Source organism: Hemitrygon akajei, chromosome 5 (genome assembly GCF_048418815.1).
Source record: "Hemitrygon akajei chromosome 5, sHemAka1.3, whole genome shotgun sequence".
NCBI classification, from domain to species: Eukaryota; Metazoa; Chordata; class Chondrichthyes; order Myliobatiformes; family Dasyatidae; genus Hemitrygon; species Hemitrygon akajei.
In genome coordinates, this window is record NC_133128.1 from 117147059 (window position 1) to 117169830 (window position 22772).

At 44.4% G+C, this 22772-nt stretch overlaps 2 protein-coding genes across 2 annotated transcripts in view; one reads left to right on the plus strand and one right to left on the minus strand.

The window, feature by feature from the left end:
- Nucleotides 1-1682: 1682 nt before the first annotated feature.
- On the minus strand, nt 1683-8858 carry LOC140728092 (uncharacterized). The gene is made up of 3 exons (XM_073046279.1): nt 8705-8858; nt 5484-5715; nt 1683-2189 (listed from the first exon to the last, which is right to left on the minus strand). The coding sequence occupies exons 1-3, from the start codon at nt 8739-8741 to the stop codon at nt 2003-2005; spliced, it is 456 nt and encodes a 151-aa protein (XP_072902380.1). The 5' UTR covers nt 8742-8858; the 3' UTR covers nt 1683-2002.
- A 268-nt stretch (nt 8859-9126) lies between these two features.
- Nucleotides 9127-22772, plus strand: part of aamp (angio-associated, migratory cell protein) — a 59786-nt gene continuing 46140 nt past the window's right edge. Inside the window, exons 1-5 of the mRNA XM_073046278.1 lie at nt 9127-9343; nt 11205-11327; nt 15887-16006; nt 17754-17893; nt 21271-21415. Of these exons, the coding sequence (XP_072902379.1) occupies nt 9250-9343; nt 11205-11327; nt 15887-16006; nt 17754-17893; nt 21271-21415 (622 nt within the window). The 5' untranslated portion in view covers nt 9127-9249. The remainder of the gene's footprint in view (nt 9344-11204; nt 11328-15886; nt 16007-17753; nt 17894-21270; nt 21416-22772) is intronic.

The following is a 22772-nucleotide window of genomic DNA, read 5'->3' on the forward strand; positions in this document are numbered from 1 at the left end:
CTCACGGAAAAACGGTGGCCCAAGACCAACAAGGTAAACTTTTGTAAGAATTGTGTCAAATTTTAATTATAGTCATACTTGTGTATACATCTATCAGAGCCATCAAAGGCTTGCAGCAGGATCTGGACCACTGCAAGCCTCTGAACACTGTCTAAGCTTGCAGTAGGGTCTGGACCAGCTGGGAAAATGGCATACGTGTGAGGTGTTGCATATTAGGAACCAGGGTAGTGAATGGTAGGGCACTGAGTAGTGTGGTAGAACACAGGAATCTGGGAACACAGATCAATAATTCCTTGAAAGTGATGTCACAGCAATAGGGTCATAAAGAAAGCTTTTAGCACATTGGTCTTCATAAATCGAAGTACTGAATACAGGAATTGGGATGTTAAGTTGTATAATTTTTTTTTCTCTCTTGTAAATTTTCTGTGCAGTCTTTCAATTTTATTGACCCCTTTCCTGCAGGTAAGTGATAAAGAGTCAATGTTTTGGGCTGAGACCTTTCTCTCCCCTCTTCACTCTGTGAGAGGCAATGGACAGTTGATGAGGGCGGCTTGGTAGCATAGTGGCTAGCCTAACGCTCTACAAAACCATCAGTTGGGGTTCCATTCCTGCCACTGTCACTAAGGGGGTTGGACGTTCTCTTCAGGACCACGCGGGTTTCCTCCAGGTGAACCATTCCAAAGACGTACGGGTTAGGGTTAGTAAGTTGTTGACATGCGACGCTGGTGCCAGAATCATGGTGACACTTGCAGGTTGCCCCAGCACATCCTTGGATTGTGCTAGTCGTTGACACAAATGACACATTTCTCTGTGTGTTTCGATGTACATGTGACAAATAAAGTTAATTTTTAATCTTTAGATGTTTTGGGTTAAGACCCTTCCAGATCAGCACATGTGCATCGCAAGGCTCTGTGCTTATCCCCCTGCTCTACTCGCCTTACACCTATGATTGTGAGGCTAAGTACAACTCCAATATCATACTTAAGTTTGCTGACAACACCACTGCTGTTGGCCAAATCAAAGGTTCAGCATCAGCATATACAAGGAAGGCTGAAGATCCAGCTGAGTCTTGCCACAACAACCTCTCACTCAATGTCAGCAAAACCGGAGATGATATTCAATTACAAAAAACCAGGGGATCATTAGTGTATCGGAAGTGGAGAGGGTCAATAATTTTAAATTCCTTGGTGTCATCATGTCATACGATCTATCATGGGACCAGCACGTAAATGCCATCACAAAGAAGGCACAACAGCACACATGAGGAAATCAACAGCACATCTACCTTCTTAGAAGTTTGCGTAGATTTGGCATGTCGTCTAAAACTTTGACAAACTTCTATAGATGCACAGTGGAGTATCCTGATTGGTTGCATCACTGCTTGATATGGAAAAGCCTACAAGATATAGTAGATGTAGCTCAGTCTATCACAAGTAAAGTCCTCCCCACCACTGAGCACTTTCACAAGCAGTGCTGCCACAAGAAAGCAGCATCCATATCGAGGACCCCTCTCAGGCCATGCTGTTTTCTCCCTACTACCATTGGGCAGGAGGTACACAAGCCTTGGGTCCCAGACCACCAGTTCAGAAACAGTTATTACCTTACATCATCAGGTTCCTGAACCAGTGTGGATAATTTCACTTAACGGATTCCACAACCTATGGACACTCTTTCAAGAACTCTGGAGCTCAGTATTATTTATTTACTTTATTATTTGCACAATTTGTCCTCTTTTCCACATTGGATTTTTATCAATTTAAGTATAGTTTTTCTCAAGGTAGTATATGGTGACATATAAGCACTTGTATAATAAATTTATTTTGAACTTTGAGAGGAGCCCAGGTGAAGGGTCTTGAACTGAAACGGCAACTGTCCATACACCTTCATTGATCCTGTGTCCTCCGCAGATTGGACCTGAGATTAGAGGGAGATAAAGACAGAGCCAGATTGGCTAAGCCATTGGAGGGAAGCGGTGACCAAGATGTCAGGGGTTCCCGCCCCATCACGTTGACCTGCTCACAGCACCGGTCTCATTCTCCTCTACACCTCGCCTGTAACGCTCACTATGATAATCGCCCTCATTGGCACTCTTCATCCGCTGCCTGGCCTTAAGCTGTTTCAGCCGGTTCTTGTCCACCTCTCGCTTCGCAAGGAGGAAGGTGATGATGCCAGATGGGAGACCAATTATCCTGCAACAAAGCAAAGTGAAAGGGGGTGACTATCATCGGCAGAGCCCGGAAGTAAAATACTAGCAGAATAAAACAGTGCAAAAGCAGGACTACGTGTCAGAGACTGACCCCTTGACAATACAGCCCAATCACCGCATCAAAGTCTCTGAGCATCTGTCCTAAGCCCAACCTAGTGATGCAATCATGAAGAAGGCATGCCAACACCTAAGTTTCATGGGGAGTTTGAGGGCATCAAAAGTTAAGGGTAGAAGGCAGGAGAATGGTATTGAGAGGAATAATAAATCAGCCACAATGGAATGGTAGAGCAGACTCGATGGGCCAAATGGAGATTTGGTATGTAGACTGATAGGGACGATCCTGTGTATCTCTTGTACAGGATGTAGAAGGGTGTAGAGTCAGCCAGCTTCATCATGGGCACAACCCTCCCCATTAACAAGAAATAACTATTACTCCTCAACTATCAGGCTCCTGAACTGGCGTGGATAACTTCAGAATCAAAATGCGAATCAGGTTTATCATCTTTGACATGTTGTGAAATTTGTTATTTTGCAGCAGCAAATAATGTTTCAATGAGATCCCCTCTCATTCTTCTCCCTATTCTTTATGTATTACAGTGTTATACATAAAATGTGCTAAAAATTACAGTAAGAAATATATACCTAAATAAATAAGTAGTGGAAAAAGACAGCAAAAGCAGTGACGTAGTTTTCAAGGGTTCAGTGACCACCGGGAAATCGGATAGTGGAGGGGAAGAAGCTGAACCTGAAATATTGAGTGTGTGTCTTCAACTGCAAGACCCTCCAAGAGGATTGTGCCAACTGCTGAGAGGATCATTGAGAGCTCTCTTCCAGCCATCTGAGACATGTATCAGGAGAGTGGCCTACGTAGGGCCCTTAGCATTGTGAAGGATCATTCCCATCCATCCAACAATCTCTTTGACCCTCCCTACAGGCAGGAGGTACTGTAGTATTAGGGAAAGGACTGTCAGGATGGGAAACAGCTTCTTTCCTCAGGCCGTGAGACTACTTGACTCCCTGCCACCACACAGATCTCATCACAAAGAACCAGAAGTTATAATGCTTTTATAATGCTATCATGTTTACTTTTTAACTTGTGTCATATATGCACCTTATGGTAAATGTCAATCTTCCGTTATTTATTTTATTATTTATTTGTGGTAATATTACTTTATGCGTGTGAGTTATATCCTACTCAGGAGGAATGCTATTTCATTTGGAGGTTACCCGTATACGGTTGAATAACATTATTCAACAACAAACTTGAACTGTCTCTTCTCTGATGTCAGTAATGGGAATAGAGGATGTCTTCAACGGTGGGGGGACATGTATGGTCACACACTTTGGTAGAAGGAATAAAGGCATAGATTATTTTCTAAATGGGGAGAAAATTCAAAAATCAGACGTGCATAACGACTTAGGAGTCCTCATGCAGGATTCCCTAAAGGTTAATTTGCAGGTTGTGTCAGTGGTGAGGAAGACAAATGCAATGTTAGCATTCATTTTGAGAGGGCTGGAATATAAATGCAAGGATGTGATACTGAGGCATCAGTGAGCCCACACTTGGGAGTATGGTGAACAGTTCTGGACCCCTTATCTAAGATGTGCTGGTATTGGAGAAGGTCCGGAGGAGATTCACAAGAATGATTCCAGGAATGAAAGGGTTATCACAGGAGGAATATTTGATGGCGTTTATAAGAATGAGAGGGGATCTTATTGAAACCTGTAGAATATTGAAAGGCCTAGATACAGTGGATGGTTAGAGGATGTTCCTTATAATGGGGACACTTAGGACCAGAGGGCACAGCCTTAGAATAGAGGAATGTCCATTTAGAACAGAGATGAGGAAGATTTTCTTTAGCCAGAGGGTGGTAAATCAAGGAATTCATTGGGATAGATGGCAGTGGAGGCCAAGTCACTGGGTATATAGAGGTTGATAGGTTCTTGATTTGTCTAGATGTGAAAGGTTACAGGGAAAATGTGGTTAAGAGGGATAATAGATCAGCCATGATGGAATGGTGGAGCAGACTTGATGGGCTGAATGGCCTCATTCTGTTCATATGTCTTATGGCCTACTCTGAACAGATTCTGACCTAAGGGTTCACTTTCAGACTCTTTGCAACTCATATTCTCAGTATTATTTTTTATTTGCACGTTGGTTGTTTTATCATTCAAGATTCAATATTTAAGATCATTTATTGTCATTTGACAGTACACCAATGTGAAGGAGAAGGAAATGATTGTTACTTCAGATCTGATGCAGCACAAAAACACACAATATCCATAAAGAACATGATAAGCATTTAAGATTAGCTTGTATACACAGACCGATTGTACGTACATAAAGTGACGCTAGGAACAGGAGTCTCTGTACGTAAGGTAACTCTGACAGGACATGATAAAGTAGTGGTGGAGGGCTGTGTTAATGGGTGGAGACATTGATCAGCCGGACGGTTTGGGGAAAGTAATTGTTTTAGAGTCTGGTGGTCCTGGGGTGGATGCTACGTTGCCTCCTCCCTGATGGGAGTGGAAGAACGAACAGTCCCTCAGCAGGATGGGTGGGATTCTTCATATCGCTGAAAAAATTTGCTCTTATATAGTAGGCTACTACTTACATATATGTACTTTGATAGTAAATTTTCAACAGGCAATCCCCCATAAGACATGCTGGCTGGGTTTGAGTGACTAACGTGAGACCCTCACAATCACCAGCAGACCAGAAAGGAATCAGAGGGAAGGGAGGACAAAGGCAAAGAACCAAAGAAGATTGCAGAACGAGTTTACCAGGATGCTGCCTGGATTAGAGAGCTTGTGCTGTAACAAACAGTTGGACAAATGGGTTGGAGTGGCAGAGGCTGATAGAGGTTCATAAGATAAGAGTACATTGACAATATCTTTTTCCCTGGGTTGAAATGTCTCGTACCAGAGGGCATGCATTTAAGGTGAGAAGGTATAGTTTCAAAGGAGATGTGAGGGGCAAGTTTTTACAGAGGGTCGTGGGTGTCTCTGGAACACACTGCCTGGGTGGTGGTAGAGGCAGATATATTAGGGACATTTAAGAGACTTTTAGATACATAGACACATGAAAGGGAGGAAAATGGAAGGAGATGACATTGTGTAGGCATGAGGGATTTAGATTAGTTGGTCATTTGAATATTACTGTTCTTGGCTCAGCACAACTTTGTGGGCTGAAGGGCCTGTTCCTGTGCTGGACTCTCCCATGATAACTGATGCCTTCCCCCACCCGACTACTGACCCACACCCTTCCCAACCTCACCAGGCCAGCCCAATCTTCCCCATCGGATTCTTGGCTTTGCGCTGCGGGATGTATTCTGGGCGCCGGTACTCTGGCCCTCCTGGATGCTCTTCTGCCCGCAGTGCTGGCCTGTAGCCACAGTTACAGTGGATAGATTTATTGCTGAGTGGCTGCAGTACTGTGGCCAGGTGACTGCGGACGTGCAGGACTGTGCTTGAGGCAGGGCTCTGGAGCAAGCAGAGAGACCAACAGCCTGTGAAGGAGGCAAGGAATGAGAGGTCAAACCATGGTTGAGTTTCACAAGAGATTCTGCAGATGGTGGAAATTCAGGCTAACACACACAAAATGGTGGAGGAACTCAGCAGGTCAGTCAGCATCTACGGAGAGGAATAAGCAGTTAATGTTTGGGGCCAAGACTTGGGCAGGAGTCTTGAAGAAGGATCTTGGACCAAGATGTGGACTGTTTACCTTCCATAGATGCAGCCTGACCTGCTGAGTACCTCTAGCATTTTTTTTAATGCTTGAATGCCTTAGTTATTTATTTAGAGATACAGCATGGAACAGGCCCTGCCTGCCCTTTGACCCAGGTTGCCCCAGCAACCCCACAACCCTGATAGTTCCCAAACCAAGCATGGGTCAATTTACAATGACCAAATAACCTACCCAGTATGTCTTTGGTTGGTGGGAGGAAACCAGAGCATCGGGGGAAAACCCATGCATTCCATAGGGAGCACGTGCAGAGACTCCTTACAGAACGGTGCTGGAATTGACACTGAAAAGCAGAGTGACACCAGCTGTAATAGCATTGTGCTAACCACTATGCTACCGTGGCGCCCCATATGATCACTGGAAGTTACCGTTCGATCTGAAACCAGGGTCTTAACTCTCATGCAAAAGATTCAGATTTATTTATTTATCACAGTACAGTACATGGAAACATACAGTGAAATGTGTCACTTTGTTAACAACCAACACAACCCAAGGATGAGCTGGGGGCAATCAGCAAGCATCACCATATATTTCCGGCACCAACATAACACGCCCACCATGGTGAGTATACGGAAGGACTTGCTGGATGAAGGGGTTGAAAAGAGAACAATGCAGTCATTTGAGAAACACTTGGATAGGTACAGACAGGGGCAGGGCACAGGGGGAAATGGGCCAAACACAGGAAATTGGGATGAGCTGGGTGGGCACTGTGGTCGGTATGGACTCACTGGTCCAAAGGGCCTCTGTCTGGGCTGTATCGTTCTGTGACTATAATATCACAGCACAGTACAGGCCAATTGGCCCAAGATGTGTTGACCTTTAAACCTACTCCAAGACAAATCTAATCCTTCCCTCCTACATTGCCCTCCATTCTTTCTATAATCCGTGTTCATATCCAAGAGTTTCTTAAATGTCCCTCCTGTGTCTGCCTCTGCCACCACCCAGGCCCAATACTTTCCTCCAATCACCTTAAAACTATGTCCCCTGATATTACCCATTGCTGCTACAGGAAGAAATCTCAAGCTATCCACTCAGTCTACGCCTGAGAGGCAACACATCTATCAAGTCACCTCTCATCCTCGTTCCTCCAAAGAGAAAAGGATGATTTTGGCTACAGTAGATTGGCACTTTTATAAAGTGTGGCAGTATTGTATTCCATGTTTTCAAAATTAGGTTACTAGGCCAATACAAAGCAGTTTCATCCTTAAATTTTAAATTTAATTTTCATCAGAAACTAACTTAGTGAACTTGTCAGCAATCTTGTCTGCTGACCATTTTATCACACACTGCACAAATTTTTACACCATGTCACTGCTTGAAAGGCTGAAGCCATCCCTCACCGTAATCACGCGCACAATCTACATCTCTCTCGAGGCTGCCCACAAAGCATTGAGGTTATTTACCCATGGCTGGGCGATCTGGGTCTCAATTCACACACAGACCTCCTCCCCGTCCCCTGTAATTCAGCCTGAGTCCGAAAGGAGGTCAGTTTCCGCATGTCGCCAGCGAGGAGGCATTACATGAGGCTTGCTATTGGAGAGGCTATGTACTGGCAGGGAGACACTTGCACGTTCAACTCTCCTGTTTTTAAGACTGCTAGCCAGCAGTGGAGGTTGAAAGTGAATGCGACCAGCACTAATCCACTACACTATCACACTGGACGCTTCACAACAATTATTTTCACAAGAATGATTCCGGGAATTAAAAGGTTAACAAGAGTGTTTGGTGGCTCTGGCCCTGTACTCGCTGGAGTTTAGAGTTTAGAAGAATGGGGGGGGGGGGGGGATCTCATTGAAACTGTTGAATGCTCCTACGTCGTCTCGACTTCAGAACTCGCAGCACTCACACCTCTCTTTACATTGGCAGCATAACAGTGGAAGCTGCAATCAGTCTCAATCTTCTGGGAGTGCACAACCTCTCATGGTATCAGAGCTCGTCCTACAGTCAAGAAAGCTCACCGATGCTTCTACTGAGGAGGCTGAAGAGAGCTGGACTTTGCAAATCTATACTCACATCATTCTGCAGATATGAAGTACAGGTGCATTTTCAGCAAGTAGCGTTACTGCTTGGTACGGAAAATGCACTGCAGGAGACAGGAAGGCTCTGCGACAGGTAGTCAGAACTGCCCAAAGCATCACCAGCCTACCCACCATCAAGGGCATATATAGAGCAAGGTGCCGGAAAAGGGCCAGTAACATCATGAAGGATCCCACCACCCTGCTCATGGACTGTTTGTCTCACTCCCATCAGGAAGGAGGCTCCACAGTATCCACGTCAGGACCACCAGACTCAAAAACAGAGACTTTCCCCGAGAAGTAAGGCTGATCAACACCTCCACTCACTAACCCACCCCTCCACTACCCCAACAATCAGTACTTGATCATTTCCTGTCAGAGTCACCTTATATACAGACACTCCTGGAGTTTAGCAATTGATCTATGTATGTAAGCTATCTCTGTATTTTTTTATTATTAGGTTCTTGATCCTATTCTGGTTTTTTTGTGCTGCATTGGATCAGGAGTAACAATTATTTCATTCTCCTTACACTTGTGTACTGGAAATGGCATTAAACAATCTTGAATGTCAATAAACTATATGGCAATAGACTTAATTTGAGCTGGCATTGCTTGCCAGCCCTCGGCCATCTCCCTCTCTACACTCAGTGCTACTGCAGGCACTCAGCCCAAAACCTCCACCACTTTTCTGCCTAACCGGCTGCGTTCCTCCCGCGGTGAATGACCTACGAAGTTTACCTCTCGCCAGTGAGCCGCTCCTCCAACCCACCGCCATCCTGGTCCTCTTGTATCCCGGCGTGCCTCTCCCCGGCACGTACACGCATGCGCGCACACCTGCCCGCGCAGGGCTTCACGGTCATGGTAGTCTTTTTCGGGGTAAACACAAGTTTAAAGCGGGCCCTGCCACCGTTTCTCGGACCTTACTTCACAGAGATAGGCGCTAATGGCGGAAGGGAATGAGGCACGGCGTCAAAGGGACAGGAATCTCCTGGAAAAGGATTTTCCAACCGATAAAAACTTGATCTTCCAGGATCCCAAGCGCCTTGTCAAAGGGCAACGTGCAATGACCAACCGCCTTCCCCGATAGTAATTGGTTGTCCCGTGTGACGTCATTAAGATACCGTGTCTGTTATTGGCAACTCCCGCTGTCACTCATACTTTTATATTCCACCCCCTCCTCAGAGTGGGTCGGTCTTTGGCCTGTCCCCTGGCTCGCGTGAAGCTCCGGGTCAGTATTAGTTTACCTGTTAGTTAACTCACTAGTTAGTATAAACCGGGTGAAGATGACGGAAGAGGATCCGGGTTCTCACGTGGAGCTGCACGACGGCGAGGAGATTGTGGAGGTGATCGAGCTGAACGAAGGTGAAGGGGCGGCAGGTAAGGCCAGAGGATGAGGGGTGAGAGTGATCCAGGTGTCGGTGGCTGGCTTGGAGGTCAGGTGAGGTGAGCTGAGGAGGTGGTGAGGGTTCATGGGGTTAAGGAGCCGGTCATGAGGGGTGTGAAAGGTCGTGGTGGGCTGAGGAGGTGCTGATGCCTGAGATTAGGAGCGTGAGGGGCCGGGAGGAGGGTGAGGGTGAGGAGATAGAACCTGCAGATGCTGGAAATCCAAGCAAAACGCACAAAATATCAGGAGATCTGTCCTACGTGCCATTGCAATGAAGGGGTAACAGCACCTCTACTTCCTTAGAAGCTTGTGCCACCAAAACTTTGATATGCTTCTATAGATGCACAGTGGGGAAGACCCTCACTAGTTACATCGTGGCCTGATATGGACACACCAATGTCCAAGAAAGGAAAAATATATGGAGAGCAGTGGATAAAGCCCAATCCATTCCCATCATCGAGCGCATCTACAAGCAGCACTGCCACAAGAAAGTAGCATCTATCAGCAAGGACCCCCACCATCCAGGCCAAGCTGTCTTCTTACTACTACCACTTGAAAGGAGGTACAAAAGACTTTGTTGCCACACTACCTGGCTCAGGAATTGTTTGTTTTTGTTTATTTGTTGAGCTACAACAACACAGAATAGGGCCTTCCAGCCCTTCAAGTCATGCTGCCCAGCAGCCTGATTTAACCCCAGCCTAATAATGGGACAATTTACGTTGACCAATTAACCATTGGTAACTGTTCGTCTTTGTCCGTTGGAGGGAACTGGAACACCCGGAGAAAACCCATGCATTCCATGGGGAGGACGTACAGATTTGTTTGAGATGCCTTTGGAATTGAACTCTGAACCCCTCTGAGGGTCTGAGCTGTAATAATGTTACGCCACCTGCTCTGCTACCATGGCGCCCAGTTTCACTGTGATAATGACAAATGGGTGGCACAATGGTATAGCTGTTAGTGTAACGCTATTACAGCATCAGTGACACGGGTTCAATTCTGGCGCTGTCTGTAAAGAGTTTGTTCTCCCAGTGACTGTGTGGGTTTCCTCTGGGTGTTCCAGTCTCTACAACCATAGAGGCTCCTGAATGGGTGCGGATAACTTCAATCACCACAGCTCTGAACACAGACTCATTTTCAAAGGCTCAGTTTTACTTTTTAATTGCACAGTTTTGACTTCTTTTGAGCATTGGTTGTCAAACCTTGTCTCTTTTTGTAAAACTATTGCATTTCCTTTTTTCTACTGCGAGTGCCTGCAAGAATCTCAAAACAGTATATGGTGATATATACATACATTGATAATCACTTTATTTTGAATGCTGTGCAGCTCCTTTTGCTCCTGTGCATTGGAGTCTCCAGAGCAGGCAGTCAGAATACTCTCCACTGTGCATCTGTAGAAATTTGTAAGAGTCTTCGGTGATATACGTATCAAATCTACTCAAGCTCCTTTGGAGTCTTATCCTGTTGAAAGGCGTATAGTTTTGAGCAGGAATGATAAGGTAGATGCTGAGAGGTGTTTCTTATTGGGGGATAACATACACAAAATGTTAGAGGAATTCAACTAGTCAGGCAACATCTGTTGACATCTCAGACTGAGACTCATGATATGGAGTCCCGATGAAGGGTCTCAGTCTGAAGCATCGACTCTTTATTCCCCACCTGAGTTCCGCCAGCATTTGTGTGTGCGTGTGTTGCTTCATTACTTCCAGCATCTGCAACATCTCTTGCGTCTCTGAGTTTGGCCTTGTATATATGCAGGGGTTCACGGGATTGGTGTGGATTGATTTGATGGGGTGATACACAGGAAGGCGCCTTTGGCTGTGAGCTAATTTTTAAACATATCCACTTCCACAGGCGACTGCGCTGATGAGGTGGAGGAAGCAGAAGATGATGCTGGGTGGGAGACAGAGGACGAGGACAGTGAGAGCATGGAAGTGGTCCAGGATGACAGCGATCTCACTTTCACCAGACACACAAGTAATTGAACAACTTTACGAGGCTTACTCAATTCCTCCCTTCACGGGGGGAGGGTAGTTTACGGGCTGAGAATAAATGTGTGCGCGGAATTGCTTCAAAACAGGTTTGAAAATGGTAGAGCATAAGTGACCTCCACTTTGTTAAAGCTAATTCTTAACTTTGCCTTTTATCTTTATTTGTCATATGAACATTGAAACATCGAGCCATACAGTGAAATGCTTTGTTTGCATCAGTCTGTGGGTGTGCTGAGGGCAGCCGGCAAGTGTTGCTACTCTTCCAGTGCCAACATAGCACACTTAGCCTAACCTGTATGTCTTTGGAATGTAGGAGGAAACGCACACAGTCACAAGGAGAGTGTACAGACTTCTTGTAGATAGCAGCAGGAATTGAATCCCCAAGCGCTAGCGCTGTCATGCATTGCACTAGCTGCTATGCTACTGTGGTGCCCCAGATGAGATAGGAGTTTAGAGTGTTACGTATTCGGGCAACAATAATATAGATGAGTTAGGCAAGGGGTTTTATAACGAATAACACGTTTATTAAACACTGATAACAAACCCCCTTCAAATGTAAACAAACCCAAACAATGGTCCGAGCTCAGCTGCTGGCAGCTGGTCAGACAGTTCTTAATAGCTTTGCAGTCTCAAACAGTCTTTAAAGTAGTATTGAAAAAAACAGTTCTCCAAAGCGAATTGCCGAATGAAAACAGTTCAAATAATGATATGCCGACAGTTCAAAAGCTCACGGTACTTTTAAAAGGAGAGACTTTTTAAAGCGATGTAAATTCTCTTCCACGTCGATGTCCTTCGATTCCCAGCGTCGAACTCCCACGTCGAATTTTATTAAATATAACAACTTAAAGTGACTGACCTCTCTTCCACACTATTCTCAAACCCTTTCTGGTCATCCCAGGGGTCAACAGCGAGAATAGTCAACAAAATCCTTCCGAATGAGGATCACACAAGGTCGAAGTCAATCCATCGAAAATCGATTTTTCTTGATCTCCAAACTTCACTCTCCATTAGCAAAGAAACCGTTGGCTCTGACCTTTTAAACTTTAGGCATTATATAAAACTTCATTTTTAACTAAACTGCGTCATCACATTAAATCACACAGTAACATGAAGTCATCTTGGCAAATCCAGCCACGAACTGCCCCACCTGACAGGGTGGGTCTTCCTTTTATACCCTGTAGAAAAAACCTGTCACATGACCTCTACTGGCGGGAAAATGACATCACTCCACCATTACCTCATGTCCAGAATAACTTCAACCCCAGTCACGTGACAAGGGTACCACTGTCACGTGTCACGGGTACGTAACAAGAGTTCCAACTCCAGCACCGTCCGGAAGGTGTTTGAACATTCTCGTGACCGTGTGGGTTTCCTCTAGATGCTCTGGTTTCTCTCAGTCAGAGATGTATGGGTTGGTAGGTTAATTAGCCATTGTAACTTATCCTTTCATTAGGCTATGGTTGCTGGGTGGCGCACTCATCGCGTCTGAAGGAGCTGTTCCACACTGTATCTCTAAATACACAAAATAAATAAATAAGCAATGGAGATAAGACACAAATTTCATTGGCCATTGTGCCAAGGACTATTTGTCTCTTCAACCCTTGGTTAATAAAGTTAAGAATCACAAGCAAAGGTGCAATCCATTTAGACAATCCAGTCCATACTAGCCATCAGGTATCTACCTATACTAATCCTGCTTTTCTATGAACTTCTGGCTTGTCATTTTGAGGGTTAATCTAGATACTTCCATACCATGAGAATCCCTCTGCCCCCAACACCCCCTCAGGCAATGTGTTTCAGGCTTGAATTGCCCTCTGGGTGAAAAATTTTACCCTTGAATCCCTTTCCTTTTATCCTAAAATTATGTCAACAGTATTTTGATGTTTTTGTTTTGGGGAAAGATTTCCTACTATCTACAGCCTCCTAACTTTGTTTCCTTCTGGATTAGCGTGTAGAATTATTATTCCTCTTGTAGTTAATTTTTATATGCTTGCTTTTAATTTTTATATAATCACCTTGTAATGTTTTGTAACTCAAAAACATAAAAAAAACTAATGGAAAGGAAATACTGAGCCAGAATAACTCAGCTACAATCTTAGTTTTAGCGAGGCCCGTACACATGACGTGGCGTAATGACATTTCCCATTTACGTACTTCTACATACAACCTGTGATGCATTATGTAAACAGCAAAGAACGTTTAATTAAACAATATATTTACAATATCACTCAAATATTAAATGCACAACATGCGATGGTTCAGTAAGTTGTCTAGTAATTGTAGTGTAGCTGATTATGTTTTTTCTAGAAGTTTCTCAAGTGTTTTTCAGCAGGTGTCACAACTCTTGAATCTTGTTAATTGCTATCACTGGGATGTTATCTCTCATCTGAGTTTGAGGTGACCACGGCTTTTTTTTTCTTTCTTTGTTAATTGTCACGGAATGCTATGACACAGAAACAGGCCCTTCAGCCCATCTAGGGGTTCCTACCTGTTATTCTATCTAGTCCCACTGACCTGCACCTGGACCATAGCCTTCCATACCCCTCCCATCCATGTACTTAACCAGACTTCTGTTAAATGTTGCAATTGAACGCACGTCCACCATTTCCACTGACAGCTGGTTCCGCACAATTTGTTCTTGTAGAACTTAAAACAAAAATGGCCATAACCACCAAGCTGTAAGCTTCATTCATGTCCTCCAAAAACTTTTGGATCACAGTATCACCAGATCCAGCATTTCCATCAGATCATCTCAGTCTTCTGCATGAGGAACCCAACAGTTACTACTGCAGGGACTTGGAATCTCTGCGAATTTGCTGGGGAAGTCAAAGAGTGAGAGAGAGAGAGAGAGTGTATGTGTGTGTGTGTGTGTAAAATATAAAATGAAATGTACTAAACAGTTCATGTATATAATTATTTATAAAAATACTTGCAGTTATGAATTGTTAAACTGCAAAGGTAGATCCAAAGGTAGAACTGCAAAGATCCAGTCTAATCCAATAGGGGGCATGCTCTGTGAGCAACACTTGCAAGCTATCCCCAGTACATCCTTAGGTTTGTTGGTTGTTAACACAAGCAATGTATTTCACTGTATCTTTTGATGTATGCATGACAAATAAATGAATCTGAATCTATTCACTATTTTTAGGATCCTCTGGTTTGGTTTAAGGCTGTTTCCCTAATGTCGTCTAGAAGAGGAAGAATGTCCTTAACTCCTGGTGGGGTCATCGGGGCACTGTCATGACAAGCTTTTTGCACTGATCTTTTTGCTCATCATGTGGCATTTCTGTAACATTCTCCAGTTGTGTTTTTTTCCACGCTCAAGCCAGCATGGATGAAAAGCATGCAAGGGAACCGGCTGGATTTGAACTCGGGACCATTCGTTCCTGATGCCACTGTGCCACCAGCTGGCCATGTTGTCTAGATGCACATCTAAATTAAGTGAGGACCATGCAGCAGTCGGTGGGGAAACCATATCCACAGTATTGTTGCTGATTAACTGGACTCTGAAAAATTGCACTCATTCCTCAATCACACTTATTTTCTTGTGCACAAGGAGACAAGCATGGCTCCTATCTGTTTTAAAGTATGAACAAAGAAATGACATTTGTATACAGAAATTGACCAGTTGTATGCAAATTTTGATCCAATAGAAACTTGCGGCATTCTCAATCCTATCATTTGCATATTTGAATACGATTCGGAATATATATTTTAGGTGTTAACCAATTAAATATATGAGTTAAAGGCCAATAATATGCGAGAATTAGTAAAATAACTGTCCTGTAGTGTGTATTCCTAGAATTCTTTGTTTGCATCTTTATTTTGTCTTGGCATGCCTGGTGACCTTGGTTCTAAGGCTTGGACAGAAAGTCTGTAGAAAGGAGAGTTAGGCTTTCAAAGTCTGTGTTCAGACTAGGTGCACTATGTCTGCCTGCTGTCTCTGTCAGCTCATCTGGACTGTTGCCTTAGGGAACTTCAACACATAGAAATCAGAGACGCTGCTGTAATGGTGTGAGAGTAGGGGAGCCCACGTAATGGGAAAGCATAGCAAAATGGGCCAAATGCTCTCCTGTGCTGTACTGCTTTACAGTTCATGGTATTTATGGGGCACCGTGTAGTGTAGCGGTGATTATATTACAGCTTGGGTGTCTGGCTTCAATTCCAGTGTCCTCTGTAAGCAAATTTGTGTGTTCCTTCCCATGTGTGTGTGTGGGTTTTCTCCGGATGCTCCAGTTTCCAAAGATGTACTGTTTATTATAAATTGTCCTGTGATTAGGCTGGGGTTAAATCAGTAGGTAGCTGGGTGATGAGGTTTAAAGGCTTATTCCATGCTGTGTCTCTTAAGTAAGTAACTAAAAAGCTGTACAAAGTGTCTGTGCTCGGTTCTGTTAGAACACTATTTTAGCCCTTGCATTGCTGAAATTTCCACACTTTCCCCCTTTTTGAACTGTAAAGGACTACAGCTTTTTGAGTTTCAATAGCACATAGTCTCAAAAACTCTGTGATTCACGGTAAGCCTAATGTAGCCGTTTTTCTTTTCAGAGGCTGTATTCTGCTTGAGTTTGGACCCCAAGACCAACACGCTGGCCGTGTCTGGTGGCGAAGACGATATAGCCTACGTGTGGAGAGTGAGTGATGGTGAAGTGCTGTTGGTGTGTACAGGTAACAGACTCACTGACTTTATAGTCAGATTGCAGTTAGATAATTTCATTACTAGGGTGGGAAATCTCAAATACCACAGAGAAGTGAGAGGAAAGTTTAAGGTGATTTGTGAGGCAAGTTTTATCACTAAGGACTCTTAATAGATTTCTGTAGGTGAACCGTGGAGAACATTCTTAACTGGTTGCATCACTCTGTGGTATACAGGGGCAAATGCACAGGACTAGAAAAAGTTGCAGAGGGTTGCAAACAGCCAGCTCCATCATAAGCACTGTCCTCCTCCCCAGCGAGGACATATTCAAAATGCAGTGCTTCAAGAAGGTGCCAACTGTCCTGAGATACTTTCACCATCCTCAAGTTCCAGCTTGTTGTCATTTGACAGTACACATATACAGCCGAACAAAACAACATTCCTCTGTGCCGCTCTCACCCACAAAGCACATGTCACACACAGCACATGAAACAAAAGATCACGAGCAAGTTAATAAAATATAATTCAAAGTGCATGTAGTGTGTAGCATGGGTAAACAGCTCACTGTCCTTGTGATGAAACCTCAATGGTGACGGGGCAGTCTGAGGGAAGAAGCTGTTACCCAGTCTGGCGGCCCTAGTCCTGATGCTCCTGTACCTCCTTCTGATGGTGGTGGGTTAGGGAGATTGTGAAATGGGTGGCAGGGATCCTTAACAATGCTTTGGGCCCATTGTATACAATGTTCCTGGTAAGTATCACAAATAGAGGCGAGGGAGACCCAGATGGTCCTCTTGGTGGTTTAGACTATCCTCTGTAGGGTCTTGCAGTCCAATGCCTTACAACTTCTGAACTACAAAATAATGCAGCCAGACAGGACACTGTAGAAAGTTGTTAGAATGGGGGCAGGGAGCTGGAATTCCTCAATCTTCTCAAAGTGTAGATGCCTTGACTAATGAGGACTTGTTGTGGGTCCAGGTAAGATCATCCGTTAAATACACACCAAGGAACTTTATGCTCTTCACTCTCTGCATGGCAGAGCCTTTGATATACAAAGAAAATTCGACCTGCACCTTCCTGAAGTCAACAATCATCTCCTTGTGGAGACTCAACATGTTGTGCTCCCACTATTTGACAAGCCTTTCTACCTCCTCTTAATCTTCTTATTACTGCCGTCAGGGAGAAGGTACAGGAGCCTGAAGGCACACAATTTTGTTTTAGGAGCAGCTTTTTCCTCTCCACCATCTGACTTCTGAATGGTCCATGAACCCGTGACCAGTACATCACTACTTTGCTTTCTTTTTGCCATACTTATTTATTTTTATATATATTTATTTCTTTTTGTTACGTATTGTAACTTTTTAAAATGTGTTGCACTGTACTGCTTTATTTGTCACGTGTACATCAAAACATACAGTGAAATGTGGCGTTTGTTCCGAATCAGATCAGTGAGAATTGTGCTGGGCAGTCCGCAAGTGTAGCTATGCTTCCGGTGCCCACAACTCACTAACCCTCAGCCATACATCTATTGAATGTGGGAGGAATCCCACACGGTCATGGGGAGAACGTAAAAACTCCTTACTGATAGTGGTGGAATTTGAACCTGGGTCAGTGATTGCTGGCTGTCGCTGTAACGCAATGCACGAACTACTACGCTGTTGTGCAGCTATGTGAAGGCAGGTGGGATTAAAATGGATCAGTGTTATGGGTGGCGCTGAGGTGGAAGGTGACAGCAGGTGCTTGGCGTGTTAGTTGTTGATTTGGATTTCGTCTCTCACACAGGCCACAATGATTCCGTCATCTCCGCCTCCTTCAGTTACGACTCGGCTCTGCTTGTAACGGGAGACATGAGCGGCTTAATCAAAGTTTGGAAAGTCGATACCAAGGAGGAAATTTGGTCATTTGAAGTGGGCGACCTGCAGGTACCTAATGCCCACAGTACCTAATTTAAAGCTCTCAAAAGAGCAATTGGAGAGCAGTGCTTGGGCGTACAGCTTGTTATTGTGCACACAAAATGCAGGAGGAGAGCAGTGAATCAGGCAGTGTGTATAGGAGGGAATAAATGATCGACATTTCAGACCTGATGAAGGGTCTTGGCCTGAAACATGCACAGTTTGTTCCTCTCCATGAATGCTGTCTGACTCGCTTGTTCCTCCAGCATTTTGTATGTATTGCTCAAGATTTCCAGCATCTGTAAATGCTGTGTATAGTGTAGGTACATACAAGTCTGTCACTGTATAGCATTCATACTGGGCAAAGGTCTAACACTGTACTTACAGGGGCACAGTATTAGGCAAAGGTCTGTCAAGGGTTACAGTGCAGGTTTGAAATGGGTTTTTCTCTATGGTCCTTTGGTACAGTACTGGTAGGGTTGATCTACAACTGTGTAACATTGAAGTTCCATATTGATGGGTATGGGTCTGTAAATGTATAACACTGGGCACAGTTCTGGACTTTGGCCCACAATGCTGCACCGACCTTTAATCTACTGTAAGATTCATCTAACCCTTCCGTCCTGTATAGCCCTCCATAGAACCATAGAACATTACAGCACAGAAACAGGCCTTTTGGCCCTTCTTGGCTGTGCCGAACCATTTTTCTGCCACGTCCCATTGACCTGCACCAGGCCCATATCCCTCCATACGCTCTCATCCATGTACCTGTCTAAGTTTTTCTTAAATGTTAAAAGTGAGCCCGCATTTACCACTTCATCTGGCAGCTCATTCCACACTCCCACCACTCTCTGGGTGAAGAAGCCCCCTCTAATGTTCCCTTTAAACTTTTCCCCCTTCACCCTTACCCCAATTCCTCTGGTTTTTTTTCTCCCCTAGCCTCAGTGGAAAAAGCCTTTTCCATTTTTCTATCATCCACATGTGTATCCAGAGATACCGGCCACGTGACAGACGCACTGCCACCTGGCTAGTCGGGGGACACACCACATGCCAATCAACATTTGGTCCCTCCCAACTAATCAATGCACACCTAAATTATTGGTCACCTTAATTGGATCATCTCGCCCAACCCCATGCTATAAAAGGTGAGACATGTGCCTGGCTCGCTCTCTCTTACAGACCACCTCATTGAAGGTAAGTGCATTGATTTATGTTTGGGAAGGTTTATCGTTGGTCCTGGTAAGGGAGCCGCAGCTATCCAAGGTCAAGGGGGATAGCTGTCGCAGTGCTTTTCCCTTGTTCTTTGTATGTGTAACTGTACCCTGTCCCCACACCGCTTTCTGTGTATTGTACAGCCGACCCGACCTTCCCCACACGTGTTAACCCTAAGCGTTTTTTGTTAGAATATTGTAGTTGCTTGTGTTGACCCAACTTCCCCTTGTAAATAAATTCCTTATTATTAAAACTGTGTGTGTCCAGGCCTGTACTGTTGAGACTCAAAGAACCAGTTATTTTCCATCACAACAACTCTGAGGTGCCTACCTACCTCAGAGTTTCTTAAATATCCCTAATGTATTGTATCTGCATCTAACACCACTCCTGACAGCAAATTCCATGCACCCACCACTTGGGTCATAGAGTCACGATACACTATAGCCATTCTAATCTGTGCTGAACTGTTAATCTTCCGAGTCTCATCGACCTGCACCCAGACCATAGACCTCCGTACTGCTCCCATCCATGTACCTATTCAAATTTCTCTTAAATGTTGAAATCAAACCCACATGCACCACTTCCACTTGCAGCTCGATCCACACTCTCACCAGTCTCTGATTGAAGAAGTTTCCCCTCATGTTCCCCTGAACCCATGACTTCTAGTTCAAAGCTCACACAACCTCGGTGGGAAAAAAGCTTGCTTCCATTTACCCTGTCTATACCATTCATAATGTTGTATACCCCATCAACTATCTTTTCATTCCTCAACGTTCTAAGGAATAAAATTTTAACCTATTCAGCCTTTTCTTTTAACACCGTTCCTCATGTCTTGGCATTATCCTTGTAAATTTTCTGTGCACTCTGACAGCCACAAAGCTATGTTAACTATCGCTAATCAGTCTCTGTCTATTCTAATACTTAAATATTTATTTCCTTAGAGCATCTTCTAATAGCTTAGCCACTCTGATATCAGGTTCATCGGCTGGTTTATTCTTAAGAGCATTTTTTAAACAACAGAACAATGTTAGTTATTCTCAATCCTCCTGCAGCTCATCCTTGGCTAAGGACATTTTAAATACCTCTGCTAGGGTTCTGCAATTTCTGCACGTGCCTCCCACAAGGTCTGAGGAACACCTTTTCAGGGCTGGTGATTTATCCACCCTAATTTGCCTCAAGACAGCAAACACCTCCTCATCAATAATCTATACGGTCCATGACCTCACTACTGCTTTGCCTCCATTGTGTCTGTCTACTGATTTAAATATAGTTGCAAAATTCAATTTAAGATCTCTGTTATTTAAAAAAAAATCCCTCTATACTCTCCTCTATTCACCTCAAATCCTCCTTCACTCCAAAAACAAAAGCATATGCTTGCTTAGAGTGTCGATTCCTGTTTTCGTTGTTGTAAGTGTATCTTTGGAAGTTTTATCTGACTGTCGTGTAGATATTTATGTCTGTTATTCCTCTTACCCCCTCTGTCCTAGGCAGTGTTAACCTAAGTGCATTATTCTTATTACTGTTATTATTTTGTTCTTTTCTTTTTAGTATTTGTAGTTCGTTGCTATTTGCACATTGATTGTCTGTCACGTGCACAGTTTTTAATTGATTCTATTGTGTTACTTTGTATTTATTGTGAATGCCCACAAAATGAATCTCAGGGTTGAATATGGTGACATATACAGTGCTGTGCAAAAGTCTTAGACTCCTTAGGTCTCTGCTGTGGACTGAGAATGGGTAGGAGGCAGAATCATGGTTGGGGAAAAAGGGAAGGGATTGGGAAACACCATAGAGTCCTTCTGTAACTATCAGTAAACTAATTATTTGGAATCAAATGACCTTGCCTGGTATCTCAGGGCTGGGTGTGTCTGTACCTGTGCCACTCACCCACCCCGCCACTCCTCTGCCACCTGTCTCACAACCCTTACCATTCCCAACCCTTTGCTCCCACCAGATTTACAAGCTTGTTCTCTGCTCCACATTTACAAATATTGTACTGTGCAAAAGCTTTAGGGCCCCCCCCCCCTCTCTCTCTCTCTCTCGGTACAAGACGTTTGCATACTGCTATATGTACTTTGATAATACATTTGATTTGAACTTCGAGTTGGACACATTTTTCTTTGGGTTTACTTTGTGCTTATCAGTGTACAAAAGATTCTTTAGACCCACGACCCTTGCTATTCTTTCTTTCCTAGTGGGTTGCCTGGCATCCCTGTGCCCATGTGCTGCTGGCTGGCACGGATGAGGGGAGCTGCTGGCTGTGGAAGATTCCCAGCGGAGAATGCAAAACCTTGCCCGGCACCGGCTGCCAAGCAACCTGCGGCAAGATCCTTGCTGATGGTGAGAACTGGGGAGAGGGAGGGTGCAACACACACAAAATGCTGGAGGGACAGGCAGCATCTATGGAAAAGAGTACAGTTGATGTTTCGGGCTGAGGCCCTTCATCAGGACTGTAGAAAGAAAGATGAAGAGTAGAGTTAAAAGGTGGGGGAAGGGAGAGAGAAACACAAATTGATAGGTGAAACCGGGAGGGGGGGCAGTGAAACAGAGCTGGGAAGTTGATTGGTGAAAGAGATACAGGGCTGGAGAAGGGGTAACCTAATATGAGAGGGCAGAAGGCCTGGAAGAAAGAAAAGGTGGGAGGAGCACCAGAAGGACGGGATGAGCAGGCAAGGAGATGTGGTGAGAGGGGGCAAAAGGGAATGGAGAATGGTGAAGTTCAAAAAATAGATGTTACCATAGTTGGAGAAATCAATGTTCATGCATCAGGTTGGAGGGTACCCAGACAATATATAAGGTGTTAGAACATAGAATAGTACAGCGCATTACAGGCCCTTTGGCCCACAATGTTGTGCCGACCCTCAAACCCTGCCTCCCATGTAACCCCCCACCTTAAATTCCTCCATATACCTGTCTTGTAGTCTTTTAAACTTCACTAGTCTATCTGCCTCCACCACTGACTCAGGCAGTGCATTCCACGCACCAACCACCCTCTGAGTGAAAAACCTTCCTGTAATATCCCCCTTGAACTTCCCTCCCCTTACCTTAAAGCCATGTCCTCTTGTACTGAGCAGTGGTGCCCTGGGGAAGAGGTGCTGGCTGTCCACTCTGTCTATTCCTCTTAATATCTTGTACACCTCTATCATGTCTCCTCTCATCCTCCTTCTCTCCAAAGAGTAAAGCCCTAGCTCCCTTAATCTCTGATCATAATCCATACTCTCTAAACCAGGCAGCATCCTGGTAAATCTCCTCTGTACCCTTTCCAATGCTTCCACATCCTTCCTATCGTGAGGCGACTAGAACTGGACACAGTACTCCAAGTGTGGCCTAACTAGAGTTTTAATAGAGCTGCATCATTACATCGCGTCTCTTAAACTCTATCCCTCGACTTATGAAAGCTAACACCCAATAAGCTTTCTTAACTACTCTATCTACCTGTGAGGCAACTTTCAGGGATCTGTGGACATGTACCCCCAGATCCCTCTGCTCCTCCACACTACCAAGTATCCTGCTATTTACTTTGTACTCTGCCTTGGAGTTTGTCCTTCCAAAGTGTACCACCTCACACTTCTCCAGGTTGAACTCCATCTGCCACTTCTCAGCCCACTTCTGCATCCTATCAATGTCTCTCTGCAGTCTTCAACAATCCTCTACACTATCTACAACACCACCAACCTTTGTGTCATCTGCAAACTTG